Genomic DNA, 26,844 nt, shown 5'->3' on the forward strand with positions numbered 1-26,844 from the left:
CTCGGGCCAACAATGGCTCTGGTTGGAGCACCGCCTGACGCCCCTCCCCACAGGGTCACCTTCATTTCCAGGGAAGGAGGTGCAGTAGCAAAGGGATGGAGTAACTTACATTTCAGATTTTATACCATGAGCATGTAATATCTGTTCAAAAATTTAGAACGTTTTTAAGGGTTTAATGCTGTTGACTAGACCTTCTTTATCAGAACGGTTTCCTGCCTTCGCTTTGATTACACCATGGGAGTCTTCCTCCCACCGGTGGGCCAGTCCTGATTTGACTCTTCCTGATGGTCATCATCGTCCTTCACCAGAAGGTGCTCTTCCAAATCCTCCAGTCTACACTCATTCTTATTCTGTTCTTCCTCCCTGGATACGTCTGATATGCTCCCATTATTTCAGTTCTTCACAGCCTCAGAATCCTCCAGTCTGCACTCATTCATTAAAACATATATATTAGGTTTCTACTTTGGGCACAAGAAACTGGAAGACAGCAGTCAGCCAAGCAGATGAGAATCTCTGTTTTATTTTGAGCTTTCATTCCGTGCAAGAAGATAATAGCATTACGATGGGTAAAATAAAATGCATTAAATAGTAATGCATTCCAAAGAGAAAAATTAAAGCAGATAAGAGAAATAAAGTATCCGGACGGAACATGAAAAGTGTGCATTGGCCCCAACTCACCCCTGGGTTCTGAGCTTCAGGTGCCTACGCCAGAATGTCAAGTGCACCCCGAATGGCCAGCCTAGATAAGTACCTTAAAGTTACCGTGACCCAAACTCAGTGTGTCATCCCCATCGACTTTGTTCTGCCACCTCCACTGGCTGTGCACACCAGGAATGTATGAGTCATCCTTGAATTTTTCCCACTCATTCCCCATCCCATCTGTCACAGAGTTTGGCCACAGTTCTCCCACATAACTTCAGCCACTGCTCTCCAGCCTCACGGCCACCGTCCTAATTCAGAACACAGTCACCTCTCACCTGGATTCCTGAGGATTCCAGACGCCCTCCAGCCACTACCTCTTCCTCAGGGTGATTAAAACTCATCTTGGCACTCCTCTTCCCCAGCACATTAATGACCCCAAACTACTGCTGCTCAGCTTTCCAACCACATCCTTCGTAAAGCTTCTCTTATCCTTGTCTCCTAGTCTACTGCTCTCCTTCATTCTTCAGTCCATCATCCTCTTTGGGCCCAGGATATCTGCATATACTTATTTCTTCTTCTTGTGGTCTTCTTCACACAGCTTTTCATCAGGCTTACCGGTCCTTCAAATCTTAATAGAAGAATACCTTCATAGGGCAAGCTTCATCCAAATCCTCAAACTGAGTTATTTGCACCAATTATGGATTCCCCATTTGACAGTTGTCCCCATTTGACAATGCACGCTATGTCTGTTATTACTCCTGCAATGGCTCTTTCCCACTCTGCGGTGCAAGCTGCAGGTGGAGCGGGACCACATCTGCCTTTTCAACACATCATCCAAGTGCTTATAAAAATGTCTGACATAGAGTGAGTGCCCAACATACATTTTATGAATGAATGAATGAATGAATGAATGAATGAATGAATGAATACTAGAGCAAAGATTAATAGCACATGGCTAGTGGTGGCTTTTACTTGGCATTCATATGCTTCACACTCAGAGATGATTTTGAGTCATGATCTCTTAAAAGTGCCTACAATGTGGCTTCTCATTGTATTTCTGGGACTGTGGAGGATGCTGACAATTGACACATCTCCAGTTTCCAGCAGTGCCCTCTCTTGCACATTTGTGCTCACATTTTCACATTCCTAGCAGCGTGATCAGCAGTCTTCCAGAGAGATGTCCTGGTGTTGATTCTGCTGTACAGCTGCAGGTATAAGTCGACATGGGGTTTCAAAACTAGTAGGAATCTCCCTTTAATCACATCAGTTTCAGTTATTGGTAAGAGATATCCTTGAGATGTTACACATAAAGAAAATACATAATCTTTTATCTTTTCTCATTTGATTGCTGCCTGGGTTTTGAATACATTTTCTCCTTAACCTTACCTTAATTTCCTTGATGCTCCTCTCTTCTCAGGCTAATCTGTGGTAATTGTACCAAATTTATGTCCGCTCACTCTTTATAGATTAATGTGACTAAGCCTTGTTTGCTTTCCTGTCCATTCGTTATGCCTCCTGCATTTAAACATGCTAATATTTGTTAATCACATGCCAAATGCCATGAATATCTGTCATCCTACAACCATCAAATGGAGAAGGTGCTATGATTATTTTCATTTTGAAAGAAGAGGAAACTAAGGTTTGGGGAGGGTAAGTGACCTGCCCAAGTCACAAAGGTTACTGAGTATTTAAACTGCCATGCGAGGTCAGAGTGAGGCCTCTAGTTCCTGGGCCGCCACCATTATTACTTTCAGTGGACGACAGCATTTGTGGTTTTGTTCTCTTTACTGAATTTTGGTCCTTCAACCTAAACTGAAGTGGGCCTAAGTAGGGAGGGGCGGGCAGTGCAGGCGGTGCCTCAGATAACTACCTACCAGTCAGAAGGAAGATCCCATTTGAGGTGTAGTCCAGAGGAAGAGATCTCCAGGGCTTTACCTGAGTTTACCTAGAGTTCGGACTACTTAGGAAACGAGCCCTCTGGGTATAACGTTAACCATCTGAATGTGGTTTTTCCTCAGGATAGCCAACAGATTTCCATTGTGTATAAGAGGGGGAATGAAAAATTGGCAATTTTCCTCGGCCTTTGGTATACATTTTGATTTCTGTATTTTTCAACCCAAGTAATTAAAGGATTACAGACAGGAGAGCTACAGATTTCAATTCTTACCCCTCCTGTGTGCGTGTGCGTGTGTGTGTGTGTTCACATGAGTATGTAGGATAGACTCCTATGTGCCTTGCAACCCTGAAGAGCACTGGGCTGGAGATGCGCACTGTTTACGGTGCTGTTTTTACCTGTCCCTCATGCAGACGCTCCTTTAGCCAGTGAAGGCACACATGTCTCCCCTTCCTGCTCTCTCCAGCCCCTGGGAGCTGCAGGCTTCCCGCCTCACAGCCCTCCACACTTCTCTTGAAGTCCTTCCCGCTCTGCCCGGAGTTAGCCCCTGACCTAAGCATGGAGTCGTGTGGTCAAGAAGTAAGTGGGACACGTACAGCCCCGACCAGGACCCAAGGAGTCCCCGCGGTTGCAGAACTGCTAGCCTGCCAAGCAACCCCAGCCCACTGCCGCCTATCCCGGGCGCAGGCGTCCCCTTCTCTCTCCAGACTTCAGCGGGCTACCCTGGTGCAGAGCGCGCCCCTGTTTCTCTTGCAGCCACGGAGGGCTCCACCTTAGAGACCAGCTTCCAGTCTGCCGGCCAGGGACCTGGCAGTCAAGGCTGTGTAGCCCAGTGGTTAGGAAACCAGGCATTGGCGTTCAGTCTTGGTTCCATTTGTAAACACCAGTTGACCTTGGGCAAGTTCCTTTGCTTCAACGTGCCAGTTTTTAAATCCACAATATAGGGAAATTGAGGTGATGGCTGAACTAGGATTGTTGTAGGAATTAATTAATTAAGCACTCCTTTCACGTAGTAGGCGCTCAATTAATGGTAAGGATAATCAAAAGGAGGAGGAGTTAGAAGTTAAGCTTTGGGTCCAGAATGTAGGTTAGACCTCAGACTTTTCAAGGAGTAGGAGGCAGGGAGCGTAGCAGGAGCATCTGCCCCCCACCCCCTCCACCCCCCACCCAGTTCCAAGATAAACTCGGGAGTGCCTGGAGAGCCGTTCGTCCCGGAGGCATCTCGGGGCACCCGCAGCACGTCTCTACCTCGGGCTGCGAAAAGACTTCTCCCACGAATTACCTCCCTCCCTTCCCAGCCCCGAGCACACTCTCGGTTTCCTCTGGGTCTTGGTGGCCTCAGCCTGCCCGATCCTGCCTCAGGCGGGAGGAAAGAGGCAGCTTTGGGGTGTGTGAGCCGCCCCTGGCCCCGGGAAAGGGAGAGAAGACGAGGTGGCGTGGAGACCACGGGAGAACGCGGTTTCTGGGGCGGTGCCTGAACCCGTTCCTCATTTTGCCTGCATTCTAAGGACCGCTCTTGGCTTTTGGAGCCCCGAGGCGCAGCCCCCAACAGCCGGGTGTCCCTCCCGGCTGGGGCTGACACCGGGGGCGCCAGCCCCGCCCGCAGCAGCGGTGGGCGGCGAGCGCAGGCCCGCGAGGTAAGGAGGGGTGGGTGCGGGCGAGTGTAGCCGCACGTGCGCCCCTGAGAGGGCGTGGGGGCCGCCGGCGCGTTCCGCTCCACCACCTGCCCTCCCTGCGCCTTGCGGCCGCCCGAGCCCTCGCGCCCCTGGCACTCACGTTAGGGCACTGGCCTCCTGCACCCCAACTCCTCCCACATCCCATCACCCCGCTTCAAACCCCACCCTCCCCTAGTTATCAATTTCCCACTGCAGAAGCAGACCGAAAGCTGGAGAGGCGTCGGCGTCTTTCTGCTCCCCTCGCCACCCCCTCCTTCTGCTATAAATAATCCGGACTAGCGGGTCAGGCGCGTCACACGGCGAGAAACCGGGACCCCGAGGTGTTTGTTCTTCTCGGGGGAATAGGGGGCAAAGGGAGAGGAGCAGGAGAAAGAAATCGCCCGTGAGTAGTGAAGAAAAGCTTGCTCCTTGACTCCGAGAAGAGACCAGGCAGCATTTTATTCCTCTTGTCTTTTTCTGTCTTCCTTTACAATTTTGGGGGTGTCTTTCTTATTCTCCACCGAGCCCCACATCCAGCGGATTGCTCAGCACTCCGCCCATTGGTTCATTTCCCCCCTCCCCCCACCGCACAACCCCCACCGCCCGCGCCCGCTCAGCCCAGGCTGGGGATGCTGTTCTCCGAGGAAATAAAGTTCAAACTCTTCTCCCCATCTGCTTGCTGAGACCAGAAGTGGTCTCCCAGGCACCATCTTCCGCTCGCACGCCACACCTGCCGTCCCCTCAATTTCTGGTTTTGCATATTTAAAAGGGCACACACACACACACACACACACACACACACCAAGGCCCGGGAGGTGCAGTACTGCCTCCCGCAACTACCGAAACTTACCAGCCACTCCGGTTGTTTTTGTCCAAAGGAAAGGACAACAAACATTTTTACTCTGGCTCTTCTTGTGGGGTGACTGTTTTTACAGCACTCAAATATGTACGTTTTATACACATGTGTGTGTTTCCCTTTTCCCCTTTAATTTTATTTTTATTTATTTATTTTTTTCTTAGCAAGAAAATCTGCTAGGTCCCAGGCAGTCGCTGCTGCCCCTTTGATGTTTTGGTACGCCGTGCGCATGCGCGTCCCATTAGAATTACCGCACTGGGCAGACTAAGTTGGATCTCCTCTCTCCAGTGAAACCCTCAATCCCATCAAAAACTAAAGGGATGTGGAGAGTCCGGAAAAAGGGCTGCCTTGGGATCTGGTCGTTTCCCTTGATCATCGCCGCTGTCTGTGCGCAGAGGTAAGTGTGCCCACCTTTTCTCTGTTTCCCTTCTCACTTTGAAGGGCTCAGCCTGCCTACCTCTGTAAACCGGGATCTGTAGTGAGGATCAGATGGATGCCGGAGACGCGGTGCCTGCTGCCTTACTGATGCCTGTTTATTGTCTTTTCTCTCTTTAGTGTCAATGATCCTAGTAATATGTCGCTGGTCAAAGAGACGGTGGATAGACTCCTGAAAGGCTATGACATTCGTCTGAGACCAGATTTTGGAGGTAATAGGGTTGCCTTGGAAAATCAGAAACAACCCAGCTATCGCCTAAGCTGTCTTTTGAGCTCCGTGTTCATTGTCTCTTCCCTCTCCCTCATCGGGGTGAATGTGCTGTATTGAATGTGTGTGTGTCACCACATTGAGAAACTGACCCAAACTTCAGCCGATTTGTTACTAGCACTTAGATGATCTTTCCGTGGCTATTTAAAGACCCTCTTAGTGGGCACTGGGGATAACTGCCCTTTGGCTTCACTGTTACAAATCCACTGCTTCACTGTCTTTGCCTTGTTCAGATACAAATCTCTTAAATTTAGTTAATGGTGTACCCACAGAACCTGGCTTAATGAAGGCTGTCACGAACAGTTTTGAGGACGAGATGTGCAGACTGATCGGTTGAAAAGTGACATTAACCCCCTGTGCCCACCTACTTTGGAAGAGTTCTGACCACAGTTTAAAGTGGCTGGTGTCTGGATATTTTCCAGCCCTGAAGCCTCATTGCACGGGGTAGTAGAGTGGGGGGAGGGGAGGATCGAGGGGCTTGGAGCAGAGTGGGGTGAAGGGCCAGGGGCCTCTCTTGCTGCAGCGTCAGAAACCCTGATATGCCCATTCAGTTTTGCTTCAGAGTCTTATGAAGCTCAGAGAGTTAAAAGCCTGCACACAGAAGCTGTGGGAGTGAATGAGGAGGAAGGTTCCAATGCAACATATAAAATTCCCCTGGGCTAGAATGTTCTTGTGCTTTTGTGAGTTGTGTGTGTTCTCCTGCTGAGACATCTACATACGCAGACAGGGCTGAAACCCCTCACCCATCAGGGCACGTGTGTGCATGTTCAGGAGAGCATTGCCTCGAGGAGCTCCTGCACCCTTTTTAAAAGGGAGCATGGACTGGAAGAATTTGAGGGCGAGCAGTGGGGAGGGACTTGGAGCAGAGTGTCCCATTCCCGGGGCACAACTCTTGCTAAGAATGAATGAAGTTCTGAGAAATCACATGGCTGGCCATTTTGGTTTGCAGGTCCCCCTGTGGCTGTGGGAATGAATATCGACATCGCCAGCATCGATATGGTTTCTGAAGTAAATATGGTGAGTACTGAGGTTTCTGGCCGTGTGTCCACAGATCTCCATCGGGGATGGGGAGGAGAAAGGAGCCAGGCAGTGGGGGTGGAGTATGTGTGAGTGTGTGTATACAGTGGGGGCAAAAGCAGGGGATTTTTTTGTTTGGAATTCACTGTGTCTGTGGAGTCTGCTCTTTCTAGTCCCTAAGGATTTTCCCAGCTTGGTTCAAACACTTGGGACTTGGCATAAAGCGAGTAAAACACATCATTCATTCACATGCAAAACACAGCCACATGCAGGAGACCCCCTGCAGAAGCCACATTTCCCGAGGTTCAATTGGAAATCAGGTTCATCAAGTGATATTCTGGGCTTAGGGTGGTGTCAAGTGAAGAGAAGGGGGTTTTGATTTAACATTTAAAAGAGAATACTACCTGCAGACTGAACCTTTGAAAAGAGGCTGAATAAATGCCCCAGGGAGTACTCAGGTCCACTTGTTGCTTTCAGAGATGTCCTTTTTACTCCTGAGGAGAAGCTCCCCACCCAGCTCCTTTAAGCCCCCTACCACCAAAATAGTAAAATAAAAATTTGCCACCCTCGTTTTCGGAAGCCAGGCTCAGACTCACGTATCCTCTCTGATTATTTGTGCATTGTTATTCACCTTCTGTCCTAGGCTTGTATAATTTGTGGGTAGCAGCACTCCTTAGTGCCTACCTCCCTGGACTTCAGGCAAGTGCTTTTTTTTTTAAAAAAAAAAAAAAGAAGAAAAGCCTCGGTGTCCCCAACTGGGAAACACTTGTGGGGGATAGCTCCATGCAGGTGCGCCCCCTGCTGCCCATGTTGGGGCACTGCAGACGTACAAGACAAAGACGGGTGTCCCAGATACACCCCCACTTGTGACTTTTCTAATTTTTGTTTTGAAGTTTACCCCTTTGGAAAAGTTTTTCTAGAAAGGCCACATTTGAGTGTGACATTACAGTGTTACTTTCAATTCCGCTGCCACAAAGCACTTTCCTCAGAAGATTTTGTTGTGGCATGGTTCTGCCTAGAAATGGAATGCGCTATTAAACAAGAGGTTGTGCTTAAGGTCTAAAGCAAAACACATCGAAGCCAGCCATCAGGACTTTAAAGATGAGACACTTCCTAACTCGAGCCCAAGCGCCCTGCAGTGGGTTTGCTCTCAACATCACACGCGTTTTTGTATTCCCAGAATGCAAATGAAGAGGAGGCTCAGATAACCAGCCTCGTGCCCCTGTACAATGTCCAAAAGATTCTGAAGCATCTTATAACTGCTGCAGGCAATATTCGGCTATTTCAGGAATGTTTTAATGACTTGTATATTCTTTTTTTTCTAATTACTGGGTAAGTTTTACCATGTAGGATACAGAATAAAGGCAATATTGGGTGATTTGGAACCTCAGATTTCCCACACATTTTGAAAATCTTATGTGGGTAGAGAATACTTCTTTTTTAGGAAACTAATTTCTCAGCTATACAAATATCCACCCCTGTGGGATTTTAGAGTTTTTTCATCAGTGTATATTTTGAGTTTTACCATAAAATTTTTTTTAAATGTCCTAATGTCAATACCTCCTAAATCCCAGGTACTTGAGTCTAAGTTGTGTTGTTCGGTGTGGCTGAGTGTGTTTCAGTGTGATTGAATTAGGATCCTCTCTTTTGCATTTTGATTTATTTATGCTCCTTTCTCCTCCCAATTTCATTTTACCACCTCTCCCTTTACAGTGTCACAAACATGGGCTTTAGGGAAAAATTAAGAAATATTTAGAATCCAGAGACAATGATGAATGATTAGAAGTTGCTGCAATACATTAACTAAGAACTTAGATGTATTACATTCCAAATTGTTTAGAACGGGATTTTTTTTCTTGTTACGTTTTGTTCACTTTTTTTTAACCCGTATGCAGCATTTTGGAGAGGTATCTGAATTGAACACAGTGCCAAGACCTGCTAGTCAAAATATAGACCCAGCTAAAGTGAGGTGTCATCTCTTAAAGTTATTTACTGTTGCTGAAAAGTCATGGGATGTGGAAAGTGTAAAAACAAATGTCGGGTTGTAAATGGGACAGCAGTTCAGCCTTCATGATTAGAAGCAAGTGTTTAAAATCCAGATTCCCTTCTCAGCCTCATGCCAATGCACGTGGACTTGTCCAGACACATTCTGACTCGTCAAGTACACTCATTTCAGCTAGCAGCCTTAGGGACTTTAAATTAATCTTTGAAAGAAAAATTTCGTGATGTATGCTGTTTTATTTAAATATGGTTATTTGATTTGAAGCAACAGATGGGAAATTCCATCACTGGGGTCTAAATAAAGCAAGGTGTTTGTGGCCTCTTGCCCTCATGTGCAGGTCTAAAAGGAGTAAGATATTTTGATTTGATTCGGTTCTGAAAGAACGGTTGATGGAGTCTTTAAGTGAAACCTCAACATTGATTAACATATCCGTTTCTGCCTTATTCTTCTTTGTAGCCTGTAGCCTCTGGTCATTGTAACTTTCTTTTATTATGGCAAACCTTCCTTTGAAGAATGGTAGGCATCAGACCATTTAAACTGTTGTCGATGCATTTGTACCAAAAGAAAAAGGCTGGTATCAGTGAGGTGATCCTGGCAGAAAACAGTGCTAGAAAAACCCTGAACTGAGTCAGGAGTCTGGGACGTTAGCCTTGCTGCTGCTGTTCTGTCACCTTGAGGGAATGACTCACCTGGTAAAAGGGAACAGTAGTCCCGTTTTACCTTTCTCAGGTGACCACCAGAGTTAACGAAATGATGCACGTGGAGGGAATCAGTGTTATATGAACGTAGCCTGTGTAGAAGACTGAGCACCAAGCTGTCACTCAAGAGACTCAATGTCCACTCCAGCAGCTTCCCTAAGTGAGGCCGGGTCAGTAATGTACATCATTACGTTTCGGTTCCCTTATGTTTGAAATGAGAAGGAGACATGCTAAGTTGATTTCCAACTCAAAGTAACACGTGTCTCTGGTTTGGTTTATTATGTAATCGCTCTGTTGGGTACAAAGAAAGTCTAGAAAAACTTGGAAAATCGGCACAGACTAAGGAAAATGCAGAAAACCTAAATGATGTGCAGTCCTGATCCTTACTCAGGAGGGTGATAATGGCGTCTGACTCAGACACGTGACTCAGGTTGGCTCAATGGAACGTCTTTGGAAGAACGTGATGTCAATTAGAATGCTCCGGAGCAGAAAGCTTGGCTTTAGAATGACATATTTTTAGATGTCTTGGTTAAACTGGCAGGAATCTTTTTGTTAAGATTCTTGATGAAAAGTGCCTTTTCAGCTCCAAAATTGGCTCTGAGGATTCTGTACTGAAATAGCTTTCACTTCATTTGAAGCAGATTCTTCTCCGTCTTGAAACAACACATTTGCCATCCAAAGAGTGAAGCAGTGTTTCACTTTTGAGGAAAGAGTTCTAGTAAATATGAACACAAATTACCTTTTGATGGCATGGTGAATGGAGGAAAGTACTGCCTCTAAAAAAACCAAATAAACAAACAAGCAAACACCCAGATGTTTGCTTTACCAGCTGCAAAGTTTCAAATTCAGTTCAACAGAAATACTTATTTAGTGGCTACCATGATCCAGTCAAGTGTTTAGCTTTAAGAACAGAGCAGTGAACACCACCAACTCTCTCCCTGACCTCATGAAACTTAGCATAGAGATGTTCACTGTGGTTAGTTCTGCTGCAGGCTTCTTTTGTCCTTACACATAGTGTGAGTCTTATCTTCCCCCTAAAACTTTTCCTGAGCATCCAGTTGGGTAGCTAGTGGTCTGTGTCCCCCGTGGCTTTCTCTGTGACTCGCTGTCCCCTGTATTGTCTCCCTAATTTATGTTTATAAAGTGCACAAGTACTTCCTTTTTGTCTCTCCCCGTGTGGTTTTGGTTGGTTGGTTGGATGGATGTTTGACTCCTACTGAACACCACAAATATTGGGTGAAGTGTTTGTTTTTGTGACAGTCACTTGTTATTGACTAGCTGCTGTCCCATATGTATGGAAAAACAGAGCACAGAATCACAGTCCTAAATGTCAAAGCATTTACTGTTTAAACCAACAAGTGTAGAAAGAATCACAATGTAGGATCATAAGTGCTTCGAAAGAGGAAGTATACAGAGAATATCGAGAGTGCAGAGTACTGAAGTATTCCATAGAAATTAGGTCAGTGAAAGCGGGAGTTACACGTCTGTGGCGTGTGTTCCACACAGAAAGGCAGCGTGTAGGAGAATAAGACACGGGAAAATAAATGGGGTTATGGATTTTCACGTCGCTTAAAATGGCTGGAGTCAGGAGGAGGCGTGAGGAGGTGATAAGAGTTGATATTGAGGTCATAGGTGGTGATCAGATTATGAAAACTATTTTTAGTAGCTTGCTGAAAAGTTCAATTTTAGTCCCCAAGGCTGCAGAGACCCAGGAAAGGATGTCCACAGGAGAACAGACTCATGCTTCAGGAAGATGCCTCTGAAGTGTGGAGGGTGGATTGGAGTGGGGCGTGACCTAAGGTTGGGAGATGCAATGGAAACCCTCGGCAGAAGTCCAGGAAGGGTCTACAGACTAATGCAGGGATGCCAGAGGGATGCAAAGGGAAGATATAAAATGAGGACATTTATAAGGTAGAAGTGACAGGACTCGGTGAATCCCAGGTTTCTCATGGTGTCATTTATTGATGCATAGAACAGAAAGAGCAGCCGAATGGAGAAGGGTAGGGGTGGGAAATCTGGGGAATGTTGACTTTCTCTGTACGTATGGAATCCCTGAAGGAAGATAACCAGTAGGTGATTGGAAAATACAGGTCTAGAGCTAAGTAAGTAGCCATGACTAGAGAGATGAACTTGGACGTGTCAGCACATAAGTGGTACTGCTTATAACTGAATCAGTGGGTATAATTAAAAAGGGAAAGTGAGAAGACTCAGCTGAGTAGAGTTCTGAGGAGCACTGCGGTTTAAGTGGTGGAACCCTAACAAGGAGTCTGCTGAGGAGATTAATACGTAGCTAAGCGGCAGTCAGGGAGTTATTAGGAGAACCTATAGATGGTAACGTCTTCAGAGCTGAGACACCAGAGTTTAAAAAAGAGAGAAATGGTCAGCCATGTCATATCAAAAAAAGCAAACAAACAAAACCTCACTTCCACAGCTGAAAGCCCTTTCATATTAGGCCATAAAGAACCAGGTCCTGGGGTGTAAAGTCTGAATTGTCAGCAGCGGCGCTAAGAGGAAAAGCAACGTGTCCGCCATCCTGGAGTTGAGGAGCGTGGTTCATGCGTTAGGCTGCAGGGAAGAAAGACGTAAGTTGTTTTGAAAGGATTTACACTGGTTACAAGTAAGGTGTGGGGGTTGAGAGAAGGTGAAGCTGGGCAGTTTTATGCCAGCAGCACCATCTGTAAGGAAGAAATAGTCACTGCTTTTTGGTTGGTTGCAGGCAACAGTCCTGAAAGTTCACGTGCAAGTGGGCTGCAGGGGCCCAGTGTGTGGGCTTCACTTGTAACCACCTGAGTGTTGGCTTGAAGCGCCAACATACATCCAGGAATGTAAGCAGTCTTGTCAGCTGGCCCCCAGCTTTTAATCTGAGGGCCCTGTCCCTTTCTGTCCCTCTCCAGCCTGCTGTCATTTAATTTAGAGCATCTCAGAATTGTTGTCCTTGTCAGGGAGATGCTACAGTGACCCGAGAATAAGTCCCAAGACTTGTCTCCCAGAAATAGTAATGGGAGCTCATTGGTCAGTGCAGCAAGAGGAGTTTTAGTGGTTTAAACTACACTTGAAAAGTTTGGATCTGAAGTGAAGTGGGGAGAGGATGCACGCAGAAAGGAGTCATATAATTTGGACAAATAATGTCCTTTAGAAGGGCATAGGTTGTAAATAACAAAGCAGGAAGCGGCGTGGGGTGATAGTCGGCAGTCTAAATGATGGCCTGATGGAAGACCTCTCTACTCCCTGTGGCATGGCAGAAGACGCTCTGTTGAGGTTAGAAGAGGTGTGGAAATCTGCACTGTGGAAAATGGAAAAGTGAGCTCACTCCGGACACAGGGAAGGTTACCCAGAAAGCACGAAGCCTGCTGAAGGGGTGTGTGGACACGCACTGACCACAGGCAGACCTGACCGCATTGTGCATAGCTCTCCTACCCAGTTCCAGCAAGCTCTTACGTTCTCCTCTTTTCCTGCTCCCCCTTCTGCTTGTCTTTCCCCCTCCTTCTCTCGTGCAGGTCATAGCATTTTCCACCATCATTGTGACGCTAATATAATAAAATAATTACAGCTAGTGCTTATTGAGTCATGACTCGTCGGGTGTCGTGTTCATGTCTCATCTTATGCCCCTATAAAAAATGAGATGGTCACTGTCAACCTGTTTACAAAAGAGGGACTTGAGGCCCAGAGTGGTTAAGTGACTGGTTCAAGGTCACAGTTAGCAAATGACTGACTTCACGTTCCTCGAACTTAGCCATCGCTGTTAAATATGATGCTCCGAACATACACTTCACTTTCAAATGTAGCAAGGCCTCATTTAAAAAATGTGTATTCTCTAAGTACCCTTTTTTCTTGTAGTTGTTTATTTCCATATCAGATAAACTAATCATAAGTAACTATTACTCCTCACCTTCTTCACCTTGAAAAAATATCTTAATTTCACTAAAATAATTTTTTCAAGTAGATACTTTATTCAGTGTGTACTGAATATAAGATGTGGCCCCATTCTGGAGAAATTTACATTTTTATATTACATATGTTGAGCACAACTTAAACCAAGCGATACAGGTTTATGCAGGATCTTAAGGAATCGAGGCTGTTGCTTACTCATTTCCTGCATTACGAATGGATGCTGTCTAACTTGTTTAATAATTATGTTTTGCTTCAGCAGAATCAGTCAGATAACCATTAAGGCCAATAACTGTCCCTAAATGTTGGCTGGGGTGTGTTGAAGAACTGTCGACCAACTGAGTGGTTTTAGCCTGTGGGAGGACACTGTGTGGCAAGATCATGCCCTCTCCTTTTCTCCCCTTTATTATCATTTTCAACTGAACGTTTTTCCCACCGAGAGCACATTTCTGTGATTCCCGAAGAATTGCTTCTGCGGACAAATTCTCATAAAGAGCATTGTGCTTTTCTTCTCTTCCCAAATCTTTCTGTCCTCCATGCCCCTTAATATATATGAGACTCATTATAAAGGTTATGTCTCTAGAAGATGTGTTCGTCTTTTTGGAAGTAACTGTGCTCCTTGATTTTGACAGCTTATCGGGCAAATTCTTTGCTGCTGCTTTGTGGGTCCCTGAAAAACGTTCTTGCTTGACTGTGGCATGAAATAAAGATCTGACTATTGGTTGAGTCTGCAAGGGAAGGAGGTGGGGGAAGCATCTCAAGTTTTAGATTCTAGAAGTACATCGAGTGTGCTTCAGCACGCTTCTCCCTCCTCCACCCGTCATGGGAATTCCTCTAAGAATGTAAACAGAGAACGTGTTTTCCATGCCTTTGGCGAGGAGGGCACTACTGTTGTGATCCTTCTGTAGCGGGGTTCTTAACCTGGGTGCTGTTGGTACTGGGAACAGATAATTCTCCGTTGTGGAGGCTATCTCATGTATCATCAGATGCATCTCTGGCGCCTACCTACGAAGATGACAGGGGCACCCCCACCGCTGTGAAAAGCAAAACTGTCTCCAGAAATTGCCAAATGTGCTCTGGAGGGGGGATTGTCCCTGGTTGAGAACCGCAGGTATAAAGAATAATGTGCTTTTTGTCCCCTCAAAAATAGGAGGAGGAGATTTTCTCATTGAGTAATAGGTTTTGTGTTTAATTGCCATGCCCATTTATGTTTGGTAATACCTGGTGAAAAACCAAATTTAAAATACCAACAGGCGTCAAAGGCCAAAACTGTTCACATGCAATCACTTCATTGAAACTGTGCTTTAGTTTGCCAATATTTCTAGTTCTTGTCTATTTGCTTATTTATAGTTTTACACACTGAAATTATTTTATTTTGTAGAGAAAATTTTGTAGTCTGTATTTTCACTTAGCAGACCATGAGTATTTTCTCAGTTTTATGCTTCCTTTAAAAAAAAAAAAAACGCAAACCTGTACACACCAATGAAAACTGGTGTGTATTTTTTTCATGTCTCTTCCACGATCTTGCAGACATATACAGAATATAAGTATGTTGGTATTTTTTTATTCAGAGTGTATTATTTTCAAAAGTGATATTTAAAATACATTTAATAGATTATTAACTGTAATCTAGCTACAGATTATTTGAAAATAAACACATTAATTTTACTTATGTACAATTAACTATAATATACAAATCATAGAACAATAGAAAACTGGATTTAAAAAGCGTATAGAATTAAAAAATTTTTATATATCAGTTTGGCTCAAATTCACACAGTTGCTCTTTACTCTGTTTCTATCCTACTATTACTAGTTTTTCCCAAATCAATTAATATTTTTGGATGACATAAAAATACTTTGAAATATGGAAGTAGGTGGTTTTGAGTTTTTAAAAGATACAAACACCAGGTTGATATATCACTTCCTATTGGGCGTTTTATTTGTAAATATATTTTATTAAACAAGGGGAGAAATGGGTATATATTATCCCGTTCCTATTTTATATGGGAAAACATGGGGTGTCTTTAGCCCATTGGCTCTTGCTGGTGCTCACGTAGTTGAAATTCTATCTGCGCTTTTACTGCCAAGTCTCATTTTCCCTGCTCTGTAACTTGACCCCTGCTGCTAACCTGCCCCCCAAGAGGTCTGAACTTAGAAGTAATTATTTGGGCAGTTGAAGATGAAATAACTTTTTCCCTAACACAGTGCCAACAATGAAATTAATGAGGGTTTTGAGTTAAGTCCATGTGTATCTTAGATAAGGGGTACATGAACAGGTCCCAACGGAAGAGCAGAGAGTCAGGGGTGTGCAAACGCACGGTCAGTGGCTGTGTGCTTCCCCAGTGCCTGGCCCAATGCCTGACAGTTAGGAGATGCAGAGCAAACCTGGGCCCAGTGGGTTGGTTGGAGGAGTAGTTAAAGGACCACAGCTTCTCAGGCTACCAGCAAGCATTTTTCCCGTGCTCCCTTAACCAGCCCTGTGCCCGTGAGGCAGTGTTGTGGAAGGACATGCGGTGGTCCTACCCAGGGGCTAACTCCCTCTCTAGAGTCGAGAAGGATGAAGCCTCATTGCCTGTAGAGTGAGGCGAGGCTTGATGCAGAGAAGAGTGTTTCAGCTGCTGGGAGAGGAGAGTGGTGTATATCCCTCAGGCAGAGAAACCAGAGTAAAAGATTGAGAACAAAGTTCTGGCCGTCATTCGCAGACTTGGCTGTGCAGTGGAATCGTCCAAGTCTAATGGTGATATTCATGTTTTCGGGGCCATGCCCAGAGTCTGAGTGGGAGGTCTGGCCAGCGATCAGGAACCTGCATGTTCAAAAGCCCTGGCACTGGCTCAGGATTTTGCATTTCCCATGAAAATAAGAATATGATGAATAATAATGGAAAATTAAAGGCTGCTTTATCCTGCTCATGGGAAACACGGAATAGTAGGGCTGATAATATAGGTAGTTCAAAGGCAGTTGTGGTTGTCCACCGATACAGTCCCTTTTCTTCTCACCTTGCAACTTCTGAAGCATCAGCATAGAAAAAACAGTGTTTTCGAGAGTGTGCTTTCATCCCTGAAGGAGAATGTGTTTTAAATGAATTGTTAAATCTTCCTGCTCCGTAATCACATGAGTATGCCAGTGTGGCAAGCCAGTTTTTTAAAACAAGTCATTAAAAGGTGATATTATGAATTTTATTATTTTAAAAGTCACAATATTTTAGGTACTTGGCCAAATTTACAGGTGAAAGGCCTATAGAATTATAGATTCCACGAAAACGCAAAGAGTTTTTCTTATTTCTTTCAAATGTGGGGGATTCTTTATTTTAGACTTTGGGTTTTGGAGGCCAAATTCTGTCTATAAGAAATACGAATAAGATAATTTTGCCATTGCCCTTTTTAACACCATGAAGTAATATTTTCTGACCATTTTATTATTATCCGATTATTTGGAAAGATCAACTATTATTTTAATGTCTTAATTGCATGTTTTTAGGAGATTATAAAACTCTTTCTATTTGATGAGCCAGCTTTGAAAGCCACATTTTCAAATAACTCGATCTTGTTATTTTACCAAACTGACCGTGCTCATCACCACTAACTAGACCACATGGATGGAAATGTAGTGGGATTTTCTTTACTTGGGATGCTTCAGTCAAAAGCAAATGGGTCCTGTGGTAAAATTCCCAGATTTGGACAAAAAAAGAAAAACAAAAAAACCCTCTTTAATGTTTATACGGTCACTTTAAAAAATGGCCATGATCCTAGAGCTCTGGGTTTGCAGATGAATTGTTGTTTCAATGCATAGTGCAGTCATAGCGGGGGTGACTTCGTTAAATCAAACTCTGCTTATGCTTTGGGGCTTTAAAGAGAGAGAGAAAGAGAGACATAAAGGTAGAGATATCCAGAGGAGATGGAGAGAGACGTATGTGGTTTCTACCCTTGATGAGTTTGTAAAACTCTTCCAGTAGTCGAGAAGTAGCAGAAGACCTTTTCCCCTGGTTCCTAGGGGTTTGATTAGTATCAATGAGTATTTTAAAGAATATACAACAAGGATTTGCATGTAAGAATGTGTGTAGGGCCAGGGACTCTCCTTTTGCATGTATATGATAAAGAATCAGCAGTACTGAAGTACCTGTGGATTCTCTCTGTCATTTTAGGCACTTGGTAGTTTATAAACAAACATTTTAAATAACACAGGTCAGTGAAAAACAGCATTTGAAATACTACATTATACCTTTTACATATAATTGGGTTATATTTTATTATGATTAACATCACTACTAAAAATTACTACCACTTATTTAGAATCTTCTATGAAAGGAAATGTCATTTTTCAATGATTTCACATTTAATCTCAACAACGATGAAATAAGAAGCATCATCGCGTTTTAAAGCTGGGTAAATAGGGTTAGAAGACTTCCGTGGGTTAGAACCTGTCAGAACCAAGACAGAACGGCCCTCATTGCTCAGCCTGAATGGGGTGGAACTGGGATCTGAGTCCCCTTAGTCTCCCCGGGCATTTACTTTGTGTCGTTTCCTCGAGTTAAAGTGAAGGGAGGTTGAATGGACCTGCCTTAATTACAGTCTCCCAAGGTGATTGTTAATGAATTCATATTGCACCTTCCCAGATGACTTTGGGGAATAGACAAAAACCAAACAAGGAGACTATAAAAAGCAATATCTGTAATATGCAAAAGTAGTCTAAGTCATTTAAAGATCGATTCAAAAAAGTAATTATCACTGTTTCTTTATCATTAGGGTTTGTGGATAAGTTGATCATTATGATTTACTTTTTTCTGGGTTGTTAGAAATAAATCATTTTTCATCGCTGAGGAATGCATTCAATTCTGAAAACAAAAACCTCATCTGTAAAAATTATGTGGTAATCCTGAGAATTAGTAACAAAATTCACTTTTGATTAAATTTTATGAGAAACTTCCAGAACCAAGAAAATGTGAGCCCTTCATGTCTTGTATTATAATGAGGTGGTGCCTATCTCAGAACACTGGGTAAAATGATTAGCATTTGTGTGGAATGATAATTGTGATGTATTTCAAGGTCAATCCAAGAGACTTCATTTTGAATACATTTGTGTTCCTTAGGGTTAGGAAAAATATGAGGCTTAAACAAAATGTTTCTAATCTCTTTTTTTCTACTTTATCAGCTAAACAACTGAGTTGATAAAAATTAAGGTTAAAATTAGGCTAGGGATGTGTATGTTGGTACACCACACAGAGCTGGCCTCATTTCATTTATGTATATAAAATTTTAAAATAGTAAGTGCTGTATTTCTTTTGAAAGCAAGCAATCCTTATACTAAGGTATGGTGTTGCATTTTTAAGAGATTTTTTTCTATACTTAATGTGAAAAGGTCAATAAGGTCAGTATTTATTTCAAAAGCAGGAACTAGGAATTCCTGATTTGTCCTGAATTTGTCACTGATGATAAAACCTTGAACAAATTTCTGTGTGTTATGTTTGCTTTGTAAATTTGTCTGTCTTATTATTTTCTGAAAATTCTGTGATTTTTAACTCTGAATTGTTATCATTATTTATCTCTGCCCCTTATAGAAAAATCAGTAATATAGTACTGAAAAGTGAAGATCTTTATTAATGCCATTACCCAGAAATAGATATTGTTAGCAAAGTGATCTTCCAACCCTCAGATTTTGGACAAATTCACATGCATGCCCATGAAATAGAATTATCATATTTTATAATATGATTTCTGCACTTAACATTTTGTGGACATCTTTTGATGCAGCTAAAATGTTTCTAGAACATAGTATCCAGTGGTGGCATATTGAATGGCTCCACCATATTTGTTATATCAGTTCTCTGTTGAAGGACATGATTATTTTTCAGGGAGAGATTTTTGCTGTTGTGAGCTAAATGATATTAACCAGTCCTGGGTATTCTTGTTTGATGCGGTTGTAAAATTACTTTCCCCTAGTAAATCCTTAGAAGTGAGACTGCTGGAACCCAGAAGAGGTACACTTTAGATACTGAAACATATGAGTAAGGCTATGCTTCCTTTAAAAGGAGTGCTCATGGGCTTTCACACCTCAGGGGTATGAGATTCCACCACACACAGACGAGTCCCTCTAGGTTCCTTCTTTCTGCCTTTGACACTCTCTTAGGTGAAATTGGTAATTATCTTGATTAATTATAATTTTATTTCCAGTTAACTATGTACATTTAAGCTATTATTTCTTGTCTCTGATTTGCCTTTTCATGTCCTTTGTAAGTTTTTTTTCTATTAGAGGACTCATTTTTTTTTCTTAACAGGCTTGCAACATTATCAATAGAGGCATCGGTAGAATGCACCAAACTTTTCAAAGACTGCTCCCTGTATTCACATGCTTAGGCAGAGTTTATGCTTTTCTGAAGTTTGTACAGTGAAATTGTGGCTAAGATTAAAAACTAAACCTAAGAGCAGAGCTAGACAGTAGTACCAGATTGCATATAAAATGAGGTATAAGTGTTATCACTGAACAGGTCATACATGTGCCATGCTTTGTCATATGTAAGATGGGCGGGAAAATTAATGATGAACCAATTTCGTCTGTCAGATAAATGAAGCCAGGTTTTAACCGCAATCCTGGAACACCTTCGTTAATACCAAATGTCTTTGAAATTGGTTAAAAAGTATTTAAAGAACAGAATGAAACATGTTTTGTTTTGGGGTTTTTTTTTGCTTGATTAGAACTACATACATTTGGTCATTAATTATCCAATTGGTACAAATGCAGTTTTCCTTCTTAAAATTGATAAAGGCAAGATTACTTATGAAAATGTGTGGGGCACATGCATTTTCCCTTGATGTTTTCACACACAGTGATAGCATTATATAGTAGTTGAAGATGGCATCTTGGCTCTTCCCTTTAGGGGAGCAGTATGGCCCAAATTACTCAACTTATTAAATCATCACTTTTCTCATTTGTTAACCAGGAATAATAATAGTATCAGCCTCAAAAGACTGTTCTAAAAATTAGTGCTTTAATACACATAGAAGGCATAGTAAAGTTCTTTGCACATAATAAATCTCAATAAGTACTATTTATTAACAGTACCTACGCACAGAGATTTAATTCTGTATGACATCACAAGACCTCCAAGTCATTCGTGACTTCAGTTGCTACAGACTGCACACCATATCGAGGGCAATGTGTGTGGGGAGGGGGGAACTGGATGAAAGGAGGCGAAGGGATCAGCCAAAGAACAGACATACATAAGCCGTGGACATAGACAACAGTGTGGTGATGGCTGGGGAGGTGGGTAAAGGGGGGAAAATGGGGACATCTGTAACAGTGTAGACAATAAAAATAAATAAGAGGAAAAGCAGAGGGTAGTGATACCCTCAAGAGCATGCGGTCATGTTGTGGTCAAAGAATCTGTGTGGTAGACGGGAATCCGAGAGCGTTAGATGAGGATTTGGGAGACCTGCCCACTAGTATGTGGTCTCAAGTGACTTTTTCCCCCCATTTCTGGGCCACAGTTACATTTTTGTGCACATGAAAGTGGGGAAAGGATTGGGCGAAGGGAATATATCCTTTCCAGTTCTGAAATCCTGAAAATCTTCGTCTTAAAAAAAAAGGACATATTTTTATTTTTATTTTTAAATTGTTAAATTTGAAACAAATTTGGAAAGAACCAGGAAAAAAAAAAGACAGCCTTGCTTCTTAGGCCAGAAAAAGAGCTGACAAATAGTAGTTGTTTAATCAGAAAGTGTGCTTCTTTCCAAGTGAATATTTTGCAATTGTTGCTAATTAGTAAGCATTTTGCTAATTCTGCAGAGCTTTAGGGATAGTATCCTCCCAAGGTATCTGTCTGCAGGAGAAGGCTCTGAAGTTGATAGATGCTAATATTGCTAATGTTACTACCTGCTCATACCTATTCATATTTCTGAGTAGAATTTTATTGAGAAGCTAAAATGCAAAACAAAACATTGACTACTCTCAGCTCTTTACAGAGGTAGTTTTCTTTCTGACTCAGATGTGTCTAATCTGAAGCATGTGATAACACCTGGGACCTTTAAATGTACATGATACTAACAAGATCTTTACTTTCAAAGACAATAATCTTTGGTTCATATACAAAAAATGGCATCCTTCTTATTGGAAATAGTGTGTGGTTTCCCCTCGGAAAATATAGATGCCCTGCAGCATGGCTTTGTAGCCTCTATGTACCTCTTATGTTGGAGGAAAAGAAAATAACTTATTTTTGCTTAGTAATGCTGGAAAGACAGCTCAGTCTTCTCCGATGCATTTGGAAGTAGTTGCCAAGGTCGTTCTCAGACTGTGAAAAATGCTAAAATAAAATATAGATGTTCAGAATGCAGGTCCTTCCCACCTTCAAGGTTCGATGTGCCTGCTTTACCCAGACAGAAATCCACGTAACATCATAAATTGCTCAGATCGCAACCTTCATAGTTTGCTTTAGAAATGGGCTTTGACCATAAATGCATTATGACCCACTATTTTTTTAACTTTATTATAGTAATAGTGCTACCCACAATATTTCCTGGTGGAGTATAAATATTTTGAACAGTGGTAATTCCCATAGTATTATTTTTACCACCTTTGAGGTTTTTACAAAGCATTTTTACATAATTTATCTCATTTGCTCCTCCCCCCATTTCTGGGAACAAATGTCTGTATTTACTTCCTTCCCTCCCTCTCTCTCTTTCTCTTCTTCAAAAATAAAATCCAGAAATGTTAAGTGACTTATTAATACTTAGTCATATGGTTAACTAAATAGTAGTATTTGAACTAGAATCCTGATTTTACAGACAAAAATTCAGTGTTCTACTTACTAATTCAGGAAGCAGGTGAGTGGACTTGTATTCAAGGAAAAGATTTTTTAAGATACGAAGAAAGTGATGGAGACTTTGGTGACTATGAATAAGTTATTTGCAGCAGGTACCGCATACAGTCCTTTACATAGTCAACAAACCCCATAGTTGATCTAAAAGGAGCAGCTTGGATTTTCTAAGCATCATTTCATTTTAATGTCTCTGGTAATCTCAGGAAACCACTAAAACCAGTGGTCCTCCAGCCTTTCATTCCCCATGAGATTTGTGTAGTTGAAGGGTTGGTACATTAAATCAAGCATCATAAATCATAGATGGACCTAGTCACAGCCAACACAAAAGTAGACTTCCTACAGACAATCCCCAATCCCCCCAAACCAGTAAATAAGATAGGTTATATATGTTTTCTGAGGCAGCGTATTATAGCAGCTATTGACTGTTCAGCAAGCTTTATTGATCGTTGAGGTCTAATATGGCAAGCTATGATGAGGAGTTCAGCCATGCTCCTTTTTCGTTCATTTCACAGAGGCAAACATGCCTTCACGGGGTCCCAGAGGCCATAGCAAACAATGGAGCTTCTCCCCGGCACGAGGCAGCGCACCAACTCTCACAGGGTGTGCGCATTCTTGGGAACTGGGTGAGGCGTGCAGGGTCTGGACACAGGCAGATGGTGCCAACAGCTCAAGCACATGAGAGCTTAGACCAGTTCATTTCTAAGCCTCTATTTTCTCATCTGTACAATGAAGTGAATCTTCCCTTGAATTTGGCTGAAGATTAAATCTGGTAATTTACTTACTTTTCCAGATACTTGCTTTGCAGAGAAAGCATTTATTAAAAATCAGCTTTGATACATATGAATGTTAGTTACTATCACCCTATGTCAAAAGAGGCACTATTGTCAAAGAACTAAGGGAACAAATGAAATAGTGAGCAGCTGGTGACTGAATACTAAGAATTTAAACAGACTAAATGAGTAAAAGCATCCTTTCATTTTGTAACTACATAATTTCATAAGAATTTGCTCATTGATAAACTAAAGCATACAGAAAAGATTGGCAAAGCAGAAAGGCATCTTACAGTTCACTAAGTATGAATCTCTCTATTTTTTGGTGAAAGAGCTGACTATCAGGTAAGTGTTCAGAACTATAGGTAACACAAGACAGTACTCCGATGTCCAGCTCTTATAAGCCATTCCTGCCTACCTACTACAAGAGGCAGCTGAGAAATACTTCTTAATTGTACAACTCATGGTATCTCATGGCCAGATGGGAAGCGTGGTTATACTATTATACTCAAAAGTTCCTAGGAACTTTTTCCTCTTAACTTTCATGTCCTTACATTTCACTTGGCAGTAAATTATCCTAAACACTAGTACGTATGGCCCATTGTATGCTCGCTCTGATTTCAAAATCTAACATCAACATTGACTAAAGAGGGAAAACCAGCATCGGAAAAGGGAGCTATGAAAAATACAATCACACTGCTTAAAAAATCAGCCGTATTTTCTGTCCCACTTTGACGTTGCTTTACTTGTTGGAAAGATTTCTTAGACTTTTTCTGATAAAATACAGGGATTTAAAAAACATAAACTGCAGAATGACTTGCAAATTTTATCTTTTCTTACCTTGTGCATTTTAAATGATTTTTTTGTTATTTGATCACATTGGGATATTTTTTGTTTCCCATAAAAATGTCAGTGAGATTTTTCTGAATTCATTCCTGTTCTTTTAATCTGCATTTGCTTTAGAAATTATGAATCGTCTCTGATAGTCTGTATGTTTCACTTAATTAATGCCTCAATCTTTGATGAGACTTACATGTGACAAGATTCTTTAAAAATAGTGAACTCTCCTAATATCAAAACATGGTTGCACTGAAATTCAATGAAAACTAAATTTCTGTGTGAGATTTCTTTGATACCCCTTCATCAGCAGAGATGGGGTGGCCATTTCTTGGGGTTGAGGTGATTCTCAGAAAGAAGAGCTTCAGGAAGTTACATGCATAAATTCATGGGGGAGTTTCTGGAAAACCCATTCATATTCAATCAAAGGAGGTGTCCTGGCTTAGGCCAAACACAAGCAATGCACTTGCAAGCAAATGTTTTGAATTGCAAGGTAGTTGAAATGGGCACCTTGTGAGTGAGTGCACTCCGTGAGTCTAGGCGAATGTGGGGCCATTTCTGGTCTCTTTTCAAAGTGTTATCAGTTCTTCTGTGGCTCATGGTCTCCAGGAGGGAACCTCTGACCTACCTGTTCCTCTTTCTTCTAGAAAGTGCTGAAGGGCAGAGCCGTTTTCAAAATCGTGACATCCAAACTTAACCTTTCTTTACAGACTCTGAAATGGCCATCTGAGCATGTTCATTACCACTTCATAAATTCTGCCCTGAAGCTGCCTACTGTTCTTTATTAACCTTATAAAACTCAAAGGTAGTTGTTAGGTTGGTGCCTAAGGAACTACCTCTACTGCATTCCGCAGTGATTTGTTTCAAGAGTTAATAAATTCCACTTTGAACTAAAATTTGATATTGGACTTTGGGTCAATAGTTTGTATTATAGGTATGATACAAAGAATTCTGATTTTAGTTTATAAATTGTAGTTTTTCACATGTCTTGTTTTTTTACATTTGAAAATAATGTGCATGCTTTAAGATGTCCTCTCAACATAGCCAGTGACTTTATCGGTATCTCTTTGTCATCATCCTGCATGAACCAGGACATCTCTCTGTTATGTGGGTCCCATTTAGAGCAACTTTTAGAAATCTTTGTCTTCTGTGGGATATAGTGTTTATAAATTTCCGGCTCTCAATAATCAAGAATAATTTTACAGTCTGGGAGCATCATCTATGAAATACCACTTTATGGTGGGGCTGTGGACAGTAATAGGTATGTTTCCAGTTTTCACAATCAAGTGTACTTTTTTACTAGAACTATAACAAAGGTCAGGGAAACCCAGAGGGTTTTAAATGACCATTAAAAATATTAGAATTCAATTCTGACTACATGTTTATCACATAAGTTATGCCAACAAGATTGTGACATCTATGACTACAGATGTCTCTTTTTAGACATGGATTCAGACTTGGTCTTTATTTTTCTTGTCGTTTATTGTTTAGATCATTGGACTTTTTCTGGATTAGGAGCTTCTTTTTAAAGGCATTCTTTTTACTCAAACTTTTGAGTTTGCATGTAATATTGAGAAAATAATCTTTCCCCACATGGTGCAGAAAGGTTGTTTTCTTCAAATTTACCCCATTATTCTTTCATGAACAAATGTTCAGTTTCATTTTGTCATCTATGAGTTATTTCAGCCATACTTCCTCCTCAGCAAAATTTAAGCAGATGCTGGTCATTAAACTCAGCCCTCTAAACATAACCTTGTGACATTAAGGCACTGTGACAGTAGATAGATTCTATGACCTACTATGACCCATTTTGTGCAGCCTACGTGTAGAGAATGGTACAGTCACTGGGTCACTATAACAGCCACGATGCCCAGTGGACTTGTGCCGAGTATCTGGAGAAGGGCTCTACATCAGCTCTCCCTCCCAGTTTCCTTCTACCTCACTATGAGGACGAGTAGCACAGATATAAAAATGTGTATCAGGAACCGTATTTACCCCAACTGACTTCTACCGAAGACCCTGAGAAAAACAGTAGTTATCCACCACACTCACAAGTCAAGATAACCCTGTTAAATCTAATCCACGTCCCTTTTGTGGTGACCACACCCTTTGTCAATTGTACAAACTTACTGTCAGAGAGAAACTCAAATATGAGTTAATTGCAGCCCTAAAGATCCAGCATTCTAGATCTCATCAGATTAGAGTCTTTCGTGTTGCCTTTGACGGGTATGACCATATTACTTCTCCCAGAATATGAGATCTTTTCTTAGGTCAGCAGCCTAACCCCAGGAGAGATGTAAGGGAAAAGCTTTTATTCTTCTAAACGACACCCTATGAATAACCACACATACCTAGTATTACTCAACTTGTCCTACTTCACCTCCATCATAGCTGTCTTTGTGAAAAGTTTGAACGCAAATATCTAATGAATGTTTCATGTATTGTAATATCTCTCATTGTGCCATTCTCTGTCCTGAATCAAAGTTCAGTCACAGAGCAGAATAGGGCTGAGCAAAACTGATGCTGTTTACAGACACGAAAAAGGTGAGATGAGGTGAGGTGCTCTCTCAAGCATAAATTGTACCCCAAAACAAAAATGAGCCATCTCAAGAACTAGCACCTCGTAGATGTGAGGGACAGCATTTTTTAGTTCCTTGAGTCAGAGCTTCATCTCTGCTGTTGCCTTTGTTATCTGGGCTGTTGGTAGCAATCTGTTGTGCCTTTTGTTTTGATTATTTGAACACTGATTGAGCAAACTAGTATTCGGGCATAGGAAATTTGCAATTTCTCAGTAAGAGTATTCGGTGAAATGTGCTAGACAGTGCTACTTGCAAGAATAAAACCCCTTGGCTTGAAATCATCTTCAAAGGCAAAAATTGGGTCTTCTCTTTCTTTGCAAACCCTGCATCGCATTTACTAGAAGAGTATGGCATGTCATGAATAGCATTGCTCTTGAAGATATAAAACAGCTGAGTTCAAGTTTGATCCCTTATAATACACATTTGGGCAGGTTTCACTGCCTTTCTTTTTTTTACCTTTCTCTTCTATAATTTGGACACAAGAGTATTAC

General features: G+C 42.0%; 1 protein-coding gene across 1 annotated transcript in view; it reads left to right on the plus strand.

The window, feature by feature from the left end:
- Positions 1-26,844, plus strand: part of GABRB2 (gamma-aminobutyric acid type A receptor subunit beta2) — a 240,742-nt gene that overhangs the window by 53,171 nt on the left and 160,727 nt on the right. Inside the window, exons 2-4 of the mRNA XM_053665953.1 lie at positions 5,212-5,444; positions 5,603-5,694; positions 6,700-6,767. Coding sequence (XP_053521928.1) covers positions 5,368-5,444; positions 5,603-5,694; positions 6,700-6,767 — 237 coding nt within the window. The 5' untranslated portion in view covers positions 5,212-5,367. The remainder of the gene's footprint in view (positions 1-5,211; positions 5,445-5,602; positions 5,695-6,699; positions 6,768-26,844) is intronic.

The sequence above is a fragment of the Artibeus jamaicensis genome, unplaced genomic scaffold (genome assembly GCF_021234435.1).
Source record: "Artibeus jamaicensis isolate MK-2021 breed Jamaican fruit bat unplaced genomic scaffold, CSHL_Jam_final contig_432, whole genome shotgun sequence".
In the NCBI taxonomy this organism is placed as follows: Eukaryota; Metazoa; Chordata; class Mammalia; order Chiroptera; family Phyllostomidae; genus Artibeus; species Artibeus jamaicensis.